This window comes from Sus scrofa, chromosome 6 (assembly GCF_000003025.6).
Source record: "Sus scrofa isolate TJ Tabasco breed Duroc chromosome 6, Sscrofa11.1, whole genome shotgun sequence".
NCBI lineage: Eukaryota > Metazoa > Chordata > Mammalia > Artiodactyla > Suidae > Sus > Sus scrofa.
Window position 1 is genome coordinate 25,795,516 of NC_010448.4, and position 14,780 is coordinate 25,810,295.

Consider the following 14,780-nt stretch of genomic DNA (forward strand, 5'->3'; position numbering starts at 1 on the left):
TTAACCCTCTGAGTTCTGTAGCAGGAACTCCCATAGGTTTCACTCTATTTTTACTAGTGCTCAGATGACCCTAGAATCATGATATTATCACATGCAAATTACATTCTGGGTTTTTTTTTTTTTACCAAATTTCCACAGCATGGTTAGTTGATTTAATGGACCTCATCACAACCTATAGCTAAATCCAAATATTCAAAGGTTCCAGATAAAACAGCTGCTCTTAGAAGCCTGAGAATTTTATGTCAGAGAGACCTACAACAAATTAAGGGTATTCATTCAACACTTCTCTTCCCATAGCATTTCTAGAAACAGACACACCTTCAAAAACAAACCAGCAATCCCACTCCTAGGTATATATCTTTCATTCAAAGCTTTCATTCAGAAAGATACATGCACCCCCTAAGCTCATTGCAGCACTATTTACAATAGCCAACACATCAAAACAACCTAAATGCACATTGACTGATGAATGGATTAAGAAGATATGGTACGTATACACAATAGAATACTACTCAGCCATAAAAAGAACAAAATAATGCCATTTGCAGCAACATGGATGGAACTAGAGATTCTTATACTAAGTGAAGTAAGTCAGAAAGACAAATACCATATGATATCACTTATATGTGGAATCTAAAATATGGCACAGATGAATCTATCTACAGAATAGAAATAGACTCACAGACATAGAGACCAGACTTGTGGTTGCCAAGGGGGAGGGTGGAGGAAGTAGGATGGACAGGGAGTTTGGGGTTGGTAGACGCTGTATAACAACAGGAGGTCCTACTGTGTAACACATGGAACAATATCCAATCTCTTGGTTTAGAACACAATGGAAGATAGTATGAGAAAAAGAATGTGTGTGTGTATATATATATGTGTGTATATATATATATGACTGGGTCACTATGCATATAGCATAAATTGACACACACTGTAAATCAACTATATTCTAATAAAAATTTCAAAAACTCACCAAAATGCAAGTGGAAAAAATATTTCCATTATTATCCCAGTGTTTTGAAATGAAGAAAATGCTTTGAGGTAAATTCTATGAGGCTAATCTTAAAATACTAGCACAGAAAATTGATCCAAGACTCTGATGGCTGTAATGTCTCCCCTCTGAATCAAGGAGCTGCATACTACAAGGGAGGGGGTGATCATAATCTTTTAATTAACACCTTTGATACTGAGGTATCAGCAAAATATAAAGTGTAATAAATAACACTGTAGGAATAGCTGTCTATGTGCATGTGTGTATGAGGCAGCTAAGTGTGCACTGTTTGTTGGTATCAGTAGACTTTTCATTTTTATAATTTGTCACATCCCTTAGAATCAACTCTCCCTCCACTTTTGTTAGAGGATAGTTTTCTCCTTGGTGATGGGGAAGGAGAAAGGAACATATGTCTTGGTTTAGGACAAAGAAGACTACCAAGGATTTCAGTGGGATATAAACATTAAGAGTCTTTTAGTGAATTGAGAAATCCCAAGAGCAGTTAAGTCAGTGACCAGAGGGGACTTTCAAAGAATAATCTGTCTGATCCACCAAAAAGATCCATTTCTCTTTTCTCTTGGGTTGGGGAGGGGATGGGTTTCCAGATAAATTGTGTTCGGTGTTGGACAAACCGCAATAATGAATTTCAGGCAGAAAAGGAACATAATTATTTATACAGTGAAAATGGCAGGGCATTAAAAGCCATCTGCCATTTTGATCTGCCAACAAAGCATCTTCCATATTGAAGCAATTAAGGGGAGGGGAAGTTCCACAGAAATCTGTTTGGCTATTTTTAAATTGTAAAAGTGAAAAACCAGAAGCGTATTTGGATGCTTCTTGGTGATGCATCACACAAAAAACTGACCTTACTTTAGAGCCCTCCCCCTCAAAGAGAGAGAAAGAGAGAGTTTGCTCATTGGTCTAATCAGGGTGAATCTGTCTTGGCTATCATTCCTTACCCAGCCACACCTGCTTTCCATAGGAACATTTTGTTGTTGTTGTTCCCTTTTGTTTTTTATTTTTTTAGTAGTGAATGTATTCTGAATGTATCATGTATCAGAGCTCATGTGATCTGCATCTTGGCCCATATGAGATAATATTTTTGCAAAATAAATACATTTGAAAGTCACCTCTTCCTGGATCCAAACCTTAGATGTCCAGAATAACTTTGTGGAATAATGAAGAGGGAACAGATAAATGGACGGAAGGGGCGATAATGTGGTTTGACTCATTCAGAACATTCCAGCATCAAAAGATGGATTGTCTTTATCAGCCTGAAGTTTATCTCACAGCGTAATCGTTTTTCTACTGTAATAATGAATCCCTGAAAAGTCTGAAGCACATTACATGTCTTCCCAACCACTCTCAATGTAATTCATGCATTTGGTCAACCAACTCTTCTTAAATGTTGGAATACTGCCCCCATAAAGCTCATATTCTAATGGAAGACAGACTGGGAAACGTATGCTTAGAACAAAGAGTGAAAAGAAAATTATGAGAGGTTAGTGCAGTGTTCTGGGAGCACAGAGGAGGAAGCATCCAAGATGGGCTGGGGATGCCCAGCAAAGCTTCAGCTAAGAGATTTCATGAAGGTGAGACTTGAAAGAGGAGGTATAACAGGTAGGAGGAATACATTTCCCAAGGGACAAAAGCATGGGCAAGTGAGAACATAGCGTATTTGGGATACTAAAGGTGTTTCGAGGTTTCTGGAGCTAAATGGTTTAGGCTGGTAAGAGACAGGCGATAATAGACACAAAGTTTATGGGAGGTAGAACATATTACTTCTTGCTCACTAGGCTATAAAGTTTCAGTTAAATCTGTAGGAAATGGAGAGCCATAGAAGGACCTGAAGAAGAAAGATGATTATCAGTAAGTGCTGAGTTGAGTGGGGCAGGACTAGAGCTGGACAGCCTACTGGAGGCCACCCTGATAGTTACAGCTCCGCTGGAGGTCTGTCATGAATAGTCACTATCAAAATTAGCTGTGCTTTCACAATATAACTAACTTTGCTCCACATGCTTTTGGGGATTTCCTGACATCTGGGACTATGTCTTAATGACTCTCTAAAGCGAGACATTTAATCTTTAATCCTTGCTCTTTCCCTTATATTTTATCAAATGATCATTGTTTGGAATGAAAGGTTTGGGAGTTAAAAATATGAGGTTCAATATCAGAATATTTCAGTTTAATTTCTCAAGTCATTAGGTCAAAGGCCAAATCATACTGTCTTCGTGTTAGAATCCAAAGATTGTGATTAAAAACTGAGTATTTATTATTATTTATTTATTTGTTTTTGTCTTTTTTTTTTTTTTTTTTTTTTGCATTTCCTTGAGCCACTCCCACGGCATATGGAGGTTCCCAGGCTAGGGGTCTAATCGGAGCTGTAGCTGCCGGCCTTCACCACAGCAACGAGGAATCCGAGCTGCGTCTGTGACCTACACCACAGCTCACGGCAATGCCGGATCCTTAACCCACTGAGCAAGGCCAGGAATCAAACCCGCAATCTCATGGTTCCTAGTCGGATTCGTTAACCACTGCGCCACGATGGGAACTCCCTGAGTATTTATTTTAAATAAAATAATGATGGAAAGGAAATTTCCTAAAACACGCACATACACCATGACACAAATCTTTTTTTGTTGTTATTTTAGGGCCACACCCTCAGCATAAGGAAGTTCCCAGGCTAAGGGTAGAATCAGAGCTGTAGCCACCAGCCTATTCCACAGCCACAGCAACATGGGATCTGAGCCATGTCTGTGACCTACCCCACAGCTCAAGGCCACCTCGGATCCTTAACCCACTGAGTGAGGCCAGGGATTGAACCTGCATCCTCATGGACCCTAGTTGGGTTCGTTAACTGCTGAGCCACGAAGGGAACTCCCACAACACAAATCTTAATTTTAATCCAACAACCAATGATGAAACTCTAGAAGTAATATCCTATTAAAGTAACAAGTAAAGCAAAAATGAACATTATTATTTCTATTATTTAACACATACTCTACAGGTGCAAATCAATGCAATTTGACTTTTTTTTTTTTTTTTTTTTTTTGCTTTTTAGGGCTGTACCTGTGGCATATGGAAATTCCCAGGCTAAGGTCGAATCAGAGCTACAGCTGCCATCCTACGCCACAGCCATGCAGGATCCGAGCCTCGTCTGTGACCTATACCACGGCACACAGCAATGCTGGATCCTTAACCCACTGAGCAAGGCCAGGATCAAACCTGCATCCTCATGGATACTAGTTGGATTCATTTCTGCTGTGCCACAAGGGGAACTCCCAAAAACAAATATTTTAAAAAAGGATGAGCAAATTGTCATTATTTAATTTTTATGTCTCTCCCTAAAATATGCAAGAAAATAAGCTGAGAAGTTATATCACTTTAGAACAATGTCCAATAATAACCGAACTAGTTAAAACAGCTATAGTTTATGCTAAAAATTGTCACTTAGGAAATATATATAATTTTAAAATCAACTTCGTAACAGCATCCAGAATATAAAGTGGCTAGCCATAAACTTTATAAGAAATGTATAGAACAAGAAGTTCCCTTGTGGCACAGTGGGTTAAGGATCCAGCATTGCTGTGACTTCAGTGTGGCTTTGATCCCTGGCAAGGGAATTTCTATATGCTGTGATGCAGCCCAAAAAAATTAAAAAAAAAGAAAGAAATGTATAGAACAAAAATGAAGAAAACTACAAAACCTCCCTGATGTTAACAAAAAGAGAAATGATTCAATGAAAGTCGGATTGTGCTTCTGGATGGGAAGAATATTTAAAATTTTTCAGTCATTAAATCAGTCCATAAATTTAAGATAAACTCAATAAAATTCATAAAGATACTTATCAGCCACCTGAAAAATAATTCTAAATTATATTTAGAGAAACAAAGAAAGCAAAATTTAAGAAAGAGTAATATAATGAAAATGTGGACAAAGCAGATGTCAGATTTTAACATATACATACATTATATGTGTGCAGTCATTAAAGAAAAATATATTATCATGAAAGTAAATAGAATAAGAGTTGAAAGTCCAAAAAAATTAATAGTATGTAATGTAGGTTAAAATAAAGATGGTGTTACAAATCAGTTGGAAATGACCGACTTTCTCAATGATATTTAGGAAATAACCAAAAAAAGGGAGCTTGTATATTTATTTCATGTGGATAAATGTTTGAAATGGAAAACATGATATATAAGAAAGAAAACCTAGGTGAATACTGATATCAATTTTGCATGAGGAAATCCTTGCTAAGAATATTAAACAGAAAAATTGATACAAAAAGTACAATATCTATATTTTAGAACACAGCATAATCAGGATTGAAAGAATATTGAAAACAATGGGGAAATATATGCAGTAGTTAAGATAAGTCACAGGTTAACAGCATTAAAAGATGAAGAGACTTTGCAGATCAATTGCAAATTGATGAATATGCAATTCAAAAATGGATAAAGGGCATGAGTAGCTGATTTGTAAAGCAAAGAAAGAAACAATACTTATTTTAAAAAATCCTAACTTTACTATTAATGGTAGGAAATGAAATTTTAATTTTTTCCAGTGTAAAATTTTACTTTAGTTGATTTACGATGTTGTCAATTTCTGCTATACAGCAAAGTGTCCCAGTTACATACACACACACACATTCTTTTTTTCATATTATCTTCTATCATGTTCTGTCACAAGTGATTGGATACAGTTCCCTGTGCTATAGAGCAAGACCTCATTGCTTATCCATTCTAAACATAATAGCTTGTATCTACAAACCCTAAATTCTCAGTCCATTCCATTCCCTCCCCCTCCCCTTTTGGCAACCACAAGTCTGGTCTCCAAGTCTGTGAATCTGTTTCTGTTCTGTAGATAGATTCATCTGTGCCATATTTTAGATTCCACATATAAGTGATATCATATGGTATTTGTCTTTCTCTTTATGACTTACTTCACTTAAGTATGAGAATCTTTAGTTCCTTCCCATGTTGCTGCAAATGGCATTATTTTGAATACGATATATGGTTATAATTTGCTTATCAATTTGTGAATCATTTAAAAAGAATAATAGCATCTAGAGTTGGCTTGAATGTGAGAAAATGGGAGCTTACCTATTTTATTAAGGCTATTATAAATTAGTATAATATTTCTGATAGGCTATTTGTCAATTAAGTGTCAAAAACTCCTGATACAGTTGGAGTTCCCGTCGTGGTGCAGCAGAAGCAAATCCAACTAGGAAGCATGAGGTTGCAGGTTTAATCCCTGGCCTTGCTCAGTAGGTTATGGATCCAGGGTCGTTGAAAGCTGTGGTGTAGGTCACAGATGCGTCTCAGATCTGGCATTGCTGTGGCTTTGGCATAGGCCGGCAGCTATAGCTCTGATTAGACTCCTAGCCTGGGAACCTCCATATGTCACAGGTGAGGCCCTAAAAAAAAAAAAAAAAAAGAAAAAAGAAAAAACTCCTGATACAGTTAATTCTACTCTACAAATTCATTCTGAAAGAGTAAGTAAATATTTGACAAAGATTTGTGTAAACAATGTACTTAACAATAGTCAACTGATGTCACATGAAGTTAGGAGCATATTTAGAGAAAGAAATGTTGGTATAAATATACTGATGCTGAAAAATGCATATAACATATTATTATGGAGGGAAAAAGTGGACATTATTTTACAGTTACCTTTTTTCAAGACTAAAATATATGCCAAGAGAAGGTCTGGAAGGCTATAAAATTTAGCAATGATTATTTCTGGAGAGTTTATTATGAAGTTATTTTATTATGTCTAATTTTGTTTCTGCTTATTTGTATTTTCTAATTTTCCTACAAGGAATATGTATTAATTATGCAGCAGAAGAAAATTATAAAATTCTTTGTAAATATATTTTACTACAATTTCTATGGCTGTGACTAAAATTAAAATCGAAGTACAGTTTATCCTTTTTTGTTCACACTTTCCTTGGAATTCTAGATTTTTTTTTTTCTCTTTGCCTTTTCCTAGGGCCACTCCTATGGCACATGGAGTGCCCCAGGCTAGGGGTCTAATCAGAGCTGTAGCTGCTGGCCTATGCCACAGCCACAGCAGTGCCAGCTCCGAGCCGCGTCTGCAGCCTACATACAGCTCATGGCAATGCCGGATCCTTAACCCACTAAGGGAGGCCAGGGACCGAACGTGCAACCTCATCATCCCTAGTTGGATTCGTTAACCACTGAGCCACAATGGGAACTCCTAGATTGTTGAATTGAATTAAATTGAATTTTAGATTTTTTTTTTCTCCTCTGAAAATTGTCGTTATTTGATTACGGAGTAAACAGTTTTTTAGAAGAATTAATCAGAAAAAGACACAAACTCTATATTCTTAAATATGTAATATGTTACATACACCAGAGAGACCCCTTCAAACACTCTAAACTTTTTAGTTCAATTTCATTTATTGGTAGAATGACCTTGGGCAAATCTCTGAAGCATCTGATGTTTCATATCCCTTCCTCATCTAGGAAATAGGGATAAAAACATCCAACATGCCTACGCCATGGCACTCTTTAGGAATCAAGTGAAACGGTGGCCATGAGGAGGTTTTATAAACCAATGAAGAGATAGATAAATGAAGGAGGCTATTCTCACTGTTTTTTTTTTTTTTCCTTTGTGCTTTCCTTTTTCATTATATGTTCTTTGTATTTTTTAAAGATGCCGTAAGTCTGATATTTTCAAAGTAAATGCATCTCAAGACCTGGGGGATCAGCTCTTCCTCTTCATCTCCCCAAAGAGCACCACTCTCAATATTAATAGTCCAAGATGGACTCAGATGTTGAAGAGTTATCCAGTGTTCCATTTTCCCGCTGCCTGCTGAGTTATCTTTGAAGCTCAGGATATAGAATGGAGGAAGATAAAATGAAATAAAAGCCTTGTGTGTATTAAGATGGCTTCCCCTCTTATATTTTTAAAGAGGCCGGATGCTTATGCCGAGATTAGGCAAACTCAATCCTGATTATTTACGTGGCATAATGGAAGTAAACACTCAAGGACAGAGAAATCTTATGCTTTTTACTCAGCATGCTATAAACCATTATCTCATGTTTTCTATGGAAAACAGTCGCAGCCGGGAAATTTGGTAACTCAGTAGGCTATTAATAGGATGTGGAATGTGATTACTCTTTTCGGATTACTTCAATATGTAATTACTTTTAGGAGCTGGTAGAAAGAAACTCTATTAAATGATAATTATAGACTGTGTTTGCTTTAAGGTTTTGTAATAGCTCTCAACACGGGAGTTTTCACTAACTGTTTGCCATAGTTAATAAAGTCATTTTTCTTAAAAAGTAGCAATTCTCTGCAAAAATGGTAGTTTCACATAGGATGAGTTTCTTATAGGAAAGGGCAGGGGAGACAGATTGTGCAGTAGGTTGGCTTGTCCATGGCAGTAGAGTCTCCTTGAAAATATAGATGGTGTCCCTGAAGTGTTGTGACAAAGTGAAATATTTATAACTCCCTAGAGAAAAATAAGTCTTAATACAATGTCTTCGGAAGGTTAACGACAACTAAATATTACTGCATACATAAAGAGAAGACAAGGCTAGTGACAGGAGAAGCTAGCACAGCATGAAAAGCCTAGAAACACCAGCTGTTTTGAGAAGTATCCACCAATAAACAGGAACGTTGCCAGGAATATATCTAGGAGTTAGACCTCACGTGTAAATCAGGGATTATATGAACACACAGATAAAGGCTGGACCACACATATTTGAGGAAACAGATAATAAAAAGAGGTGGCAGCAGAGGAGGCATGTGAGAATGCCAGTTTTCTGGACAACCCTGTACATCATCTCACTATTGATAGAACTAAGTGCATACTGAAATTTTTTTTTTTTTTTGGTCTTTTTAGGGCTGCACCCATGGCATGTGGAAGTTCCCAGGCTAGAGGTCGAATTGGAGCTGTTGCTGATGGCCTAACACCACAGCCACAGCAACGCAGGATCTGAGACACCTCTGCAGCCTACACCACAGCTCATGGCAAAACGGGATCCTTAACCCACTGAGCGAGGCCAGGGATTGAACCCGTGTCCTCATAGATACTAGTCAGATTTATTACTGCTGAGTCATGATGGAAACTGCAATGCTGAATTCTTTTAAATATGTTCTTCATCATACAAAAGCTCAAGCTAAAACACTGCAGCAGTCTGTCAACCCAGGGTGGGATCAAAAAACAATCTGGGAATTAAGAAAATTCCAAGGAATTCCCATCTTGGTCCAGTGGTAACAAACCTGAGTAGTATCCATGAGAACACGGGTTCAATCCCTGGCCTCACTCCGTGGATTAAGGATCCGGCATTTTCCATGAGCCGGATCCTGCATTTCCATGTGGGTTGCAGATGCGGCTCTATGTGATGTTGCTGTGGCTGTGGTGTGGGCTGGCAGCTACAGCTGATTTGACCCCTAGCCTGGGAATTTCCGTATGCCTCAGGTACAGCCCTAAAAAGATTAAATAAATAAATAAATAGAAAATTCCAAGAATAGAGGCAAGAATTCTCATGAACTCAAAGATACATTATCTTAGAAAGTATCATGAGAATACTACTTATGCCACCTTGTACAATTCAGCTTGGTAAATCTTTATTAAATGTCTATAACATACCAGCGTCTCCCTGTTTTGGAGATATCTACCTTTACAAAAGGAAATTCCTCTATGACACCTGTGTTCTACCAATGGTGCACATGCTTCTCATTGAGAACTAGTCATCCATCCCCGCCTTTGCAGGATTATCTCTTTAAGGGGTTTAAGGTGCTCACACATGTACATCAACCAAAGCCAGAGGTAAAAGAAAAGTCTTAGATGACAGAAAATCAAAGAGCTCCCAGTTACATCTCTGTTTTTGATAGGAATCATTTGCGAGGTGAATCACAGGGTAGTCTGGTGGTTTCCTTTAAAACATGTCTCTCCATACAACTCCCTCCACTGGCAGGCACTCAAGAGCACGTCCACCGCAGAAAGCAAGGCACTGGTGGGGCTTCATAGAGCCTTGGGCATTTTATCTCACAGACTTGGTATGGGCTTGAATTATAAGAATCATAGTGAAACGCTCAAGTCAGTGCAAGAAATAATCATAAACATGTTAGATCATACCCCACCCCCCCAAGTCCAAGGACCATGGGAAACACTCTTCTGCTTTAATAATTTACCCAGTGGGGCACAGTGGTTTAGGCTGTAACATCTAGCCTCTGAGTACCTGGCTGTAAAATCTAGGCCTCACTCTTATGTGACTGATTGACTTTAAATAAGTTACTTAATGGTCTGTGCCTTATTTCTTCATCTTCAAAAGGGAGCATGAATAAAAGCATTACCTATGATGCTGTTGAGAGAATTAAAGGGATAGATCATATGGGAAGGATCTTGGCATGGTGTTTGGAACAGAGTTACTGGCATTTGTGATTCTGATAACACTAAAAAGGGTAATAGGGAAAATAATATTACTTATTAGATTAATATAAGATCCTGTAAGCCTGATCTCAGTCACCCACTGAAAAAGCAGTATCTCTATAACCCTGTATATAGCTAGCACGTGTCTAATGAAAATATATGTTCAGAATGACCACCTTTTATTCTAATGTCAAATCATGGCATTTGCCTTCCTACTTTTGCAGACTTGCATTGTCATAGGCTTATAGGAACAGGTGCAGGTCAAAATAGTCTGGCCAGGAGTTGAGAAACTTATTTTTTGATCTTGGCTCTGCTACCAGCTTTATCAAGGAACTGCCTCCCTTTGGTCCTATACAACAACAACAACAAAAACAACCACTTCAAATAATTTGCAGGTCTAGAACCTCTTTGACGAGTGAAACGAGAAGTAGAAATCACGTCAAATTTTGCCCTGTTTACAGTGGTTAAACAATTTATCCATCCCCTTCAGGCAATAATTTTATAACTACCTTTAGATATCAAGCTTTGGACCCAACTACTTTTCTTTATAACTATGCTGGGAAGGGAAGACCAGCTGAAAATTTACATTGCCTTGCAAAGTTGAACTAATCTCTTTTAATGCTTTCCTTGATATCAATATTCATAAAGCCATGCTTCACCCTCAAGGGTTTATCAACCTCTTAAAAAAAGATAAATGAATTTGTTTGCATATTGACCCTGTAAGCTTCCCCACTTGGTTTTCCCACTGCTTCATGAATATCAAAGCCAATAAAAATAAGTAAAATAAAATTAGACTCACTTATTCATATGCACCAAATGAGCCCACATCTCAAAATAAAGGTGGCATTATTATTTCTTGTTTCTTCTTCAACCAAAAGGCATTATTAAGATGAGGGGAAATACTTGTGCTCTGCAATATAAAAGCCATTTATTTTCCATTTCTACTTCTCTGAATGCACAGGAACCTTGGTACAAACCTCTGTTGTCTCTGACTGTGAAATTTGGATTGTGAATGATTTCAGGGGGTAGACTGAAGATAAATCTTGGTCCATTGGCTGTGTCATCCTTGTCATCTGCACTAATTGTAACAATTGGCTGAAAGAGAAAGGTGGCTCATAAATAAATCATGCTGACATTGGCACATCATTTATTCAAAAATTCCTGGCTGGCTAAGAAACCTGGTTTTAATTAGAGAACATAGCTCCAGAGCTGAACCAGGGCTCTGAAGCATTCTCGGGCAGTGGGAGTTATCTCCAGGTGATGCTCTTAAAACCAAAATCTGGTTCCAAATGCCTAGCTCACAGATAGGGCAGGGGAAAGCAGTGTTACCTGGTTAGAAAGAGGCTTGGTCTGATCACTCTCACAGATGAAGCCTTCATAAGGGGCAGCAAACTTGGGAGCATTGTCGTTAACATCAAGGACCCTAATGGCCACGGGAACTTTGGCTTCCTGATGCCGGTTGTCTGAAAGGAGAGAGTTCAGACAGTAAACGTGCAGAGGAGGAAGCCATGTTGGTCCAGGGTTGCTCTTGGGAACTAGTACGTTCTAGCGACTCATTTAGGCCCGGTAGGGAAAGACACTGTTGGCAGATTGTAGTCTATAACAGCAGTTCTCAAAGCAGGGTCCCCAGAGGAGCATCCTAGAATTTGGGAATTTGTTGGAAATAAAAATTTTCAGGTCCCACCCGAGTCCTGAGTTAGAGGCTCACAGGGTGGGATCTAGAAATCTTTGTTACAACAAGCCCTTCATGATAAGCCACGCATGATCACGTTCGAGAACAACTGGTCTGCAGGTAAACAAGAACCTAAGGATCTAAGGATTCTGCTGCTCTGGACTGAAACAAAACTGACTAACAGGATAAAGTGGGGAATCTTCAGTGATGGCTAAGTTACAAGCTGCGACGGATATCAGCTCATGTGCCAAGTTTGTACCCAGGACTGCCAACGAAAATGAAAACATCTCTATTTGCTTATATGTCTTTCTAGAGGGAGGGCCAAAAATAAATTTTAAAGATTGGAAAATATGCTTAAAACTAAAAAAAAAAAAAAAAAAAAAAAAATGCGTTCTATCTCAGCTGTCTGTCATTTTCCAGAATACCCAGGGTCTGAAGTAATAATATTTGGTAAAGTAGAAGCAAAACTCTTAGGAGAATACTTACGGATTTCTGCTGCAAAAACTGTTATGTTGAGCCAGGCAGTTTCTTCTCTATCCAAAGGTTTTGTTGTTTTAATAAAACCATCCTCTGGATTAATAGTGAAAAACCTGTCCAGGTCAGTGTGACGATCGATTGAATACCTAAGCAGAATGCAAATGAGGCAATTAGACCTAGACATCCCAAGCAGCTTAATATTTGAATATTTCCTCCATGCTATATTTAAAGCAACCTTTTAAATGAATTGCTTGAGCAAGATTTTCTTTTTAATCAAATTTACTTTTCAAACTTCGTACATGAATCTTTTATAGAAATCATTTTGCCACATTGGAATTCTTTATTCAGGACAATGAATGAAAGAGATGTTTAGCATATTTGATTGAGAAATGGAATAACATGTTGCATATTTCTCCCTATTTACTACAATCACCCACCATCTGAATATTTATGAACCTGCATTTGAGAAGTGGGTTTGCCTTGCTCCCAAACTACTCAGAAAGTCACGAATGTATGGAACCTTTGCCATATTTTTGCATATGAAATATTAAATAGTCTTAAGTTTACCTAAATTTATCATCAAAGATCATTTACAGTCCTAAAAAAATCAGTTTTCTCCTTACTTAAAGGAAAATGCTAACTTTTGAGTAAATTTATTCAGTTTATTTGGTTGTAGGGGTTCTCATGTAGCTTGGTTCTGAAATTTTTGGTGAGATATGCAAAGCAGGCTTGGCTCTTCATTTGTAGAGCATTCTCCCCAGACTTTAATGACCCTAGGCTGAGTTTACAACATAGTAAGAAAGTTTTAGCCACTCTCGTCCACTAGGAAATTTGCTTGTTTCTAAGAAAAGACGAAATAATTTCCAGAATATTAGGGGGCAAGGTAAGAAGATGAGTCAATAGGAGTAGTCTTTATTAAGGTTTAATAAGGTGAAATAACTTGCCCAGGATAAAGTACTGGAGACTGCTCCTTAATAAATGTTGACAGTTATTTCTTGGCATCCATGGGGATGGAATCCATGGATACCCAAATCCACAGATATTCAAGCCTCTTTTATAAAATGGCATAATATTTGCATGTAACTTAAACATATCCTCCTGGACACTCCAAGTCATCCCTAGACTTCTATAATACTCAATACAATGTAAATGCTATGTAAATTGTTGCTAGTATGCAGCAAATTCAAGTTTTGTTTTTTGAAACTTGCTGGAATTTCTTTTTTCAAACATTTTGGACCTATATTTCATTGAATCCATCAGTGTGGAACCCACCAATGCAGAACCCCTGGATTCAGAGGTCCCACTGTACATATGTCTGAAGGCATTCATTGAGGGCCATGAAACCAAAGAGTATTAGAGGTAGCAAAGACCATGGCTGTCACAGAGTTTCATCTTTTCAATTTATAAATGATGGGATTTGCAAATGGTCTATTATCTGGTTTCTGGGGGGGCCAATAGGAGAACTGGGATCTTCCAATCCTAGATCATGTGGTTTCTAGATAATAAGAAAAAGGAAATGGTTATGAAGCAGCACATTTCACAGTACAGAAAACATAAGCTCATCCAGGACATCGTTGATTTCACAGCTCCCTATGGGAATGGAATGATGAGTCTCTTTCCCCAGTGAGGAAACAGAAGTGAAACCATCACACACCTCATAAATGTCACCAGAGGCTCAGTGACTGAGTCCTCAGCAAAGCTCTATGTGAAAAGAAAGAAAAAAAAAATAGAATATTTTATCCCTGCCACTAGGGAGTTTACTATCTAGTTGACATGACAGACACACTCACAGAGAGAAAGATCATTGGTAAAGCATTATTCCCTAGAAGCGCTTCACTTGGATTTTGGTTTTGTCAATTCCTAGATAAAAGTCCATGTTCTACTACATGAAAGCAGAGTGATTCTGGAAAAAGCCACTTCAGGTCTCTGAATCTCAGCTTACTTACCATTTAAACTGGAATATTAATAGTACCTCTTAGGTTATCAGTAAGAATTACATGAAATAATAGACATTGACAATGCATAACCTAGTGCCTCACACATAGTAAACAGAACAACAAATATAGCTGCTATGATTTTGTTGTTGCTGCTGCTATTACACTCTGTGGATAGATCATAGACACTCTCAAATGTCAGTCTGAAGAGTGTGACCTTCATCCTCTAGCCAGTGAGAAATCATGAAAGGCTTTTGCTGAGACGAGCAAAGAAACTGAATCAGACTCTCAGGGTGA

The 14,780-nt window shown here is 37.9% G+C and overlaps 1 protein-coding gene across 6 annotated transcripts in view; it reads right to left on the reverse strand.

Moving 5' to 3' along the window:
• CDH11 (cadherin 11) overlaps nucleotides 1-14,780 on the reverse strand; it is a 151,008-nt gene that overhangs the window by 12,770 nt on the left and 123,458 nt on the right. For all 6 annotated transcript variants that reach the window (NM_001244482.1, XM_021093362.1, XM_021093365.1 and 3 more), the window contains 3 exon segments: nucleotides 11,378-11,495; nucleotides 11,730-11,863; nucleotides 12,559-12,695. In NM_001244482.1, the coding sequence (NP_001231411.1) occupies nucleotides 11,378-11,495; nucleotides 11,730-11,863; nucleotides 12,559-12,695 (389 nt within the window).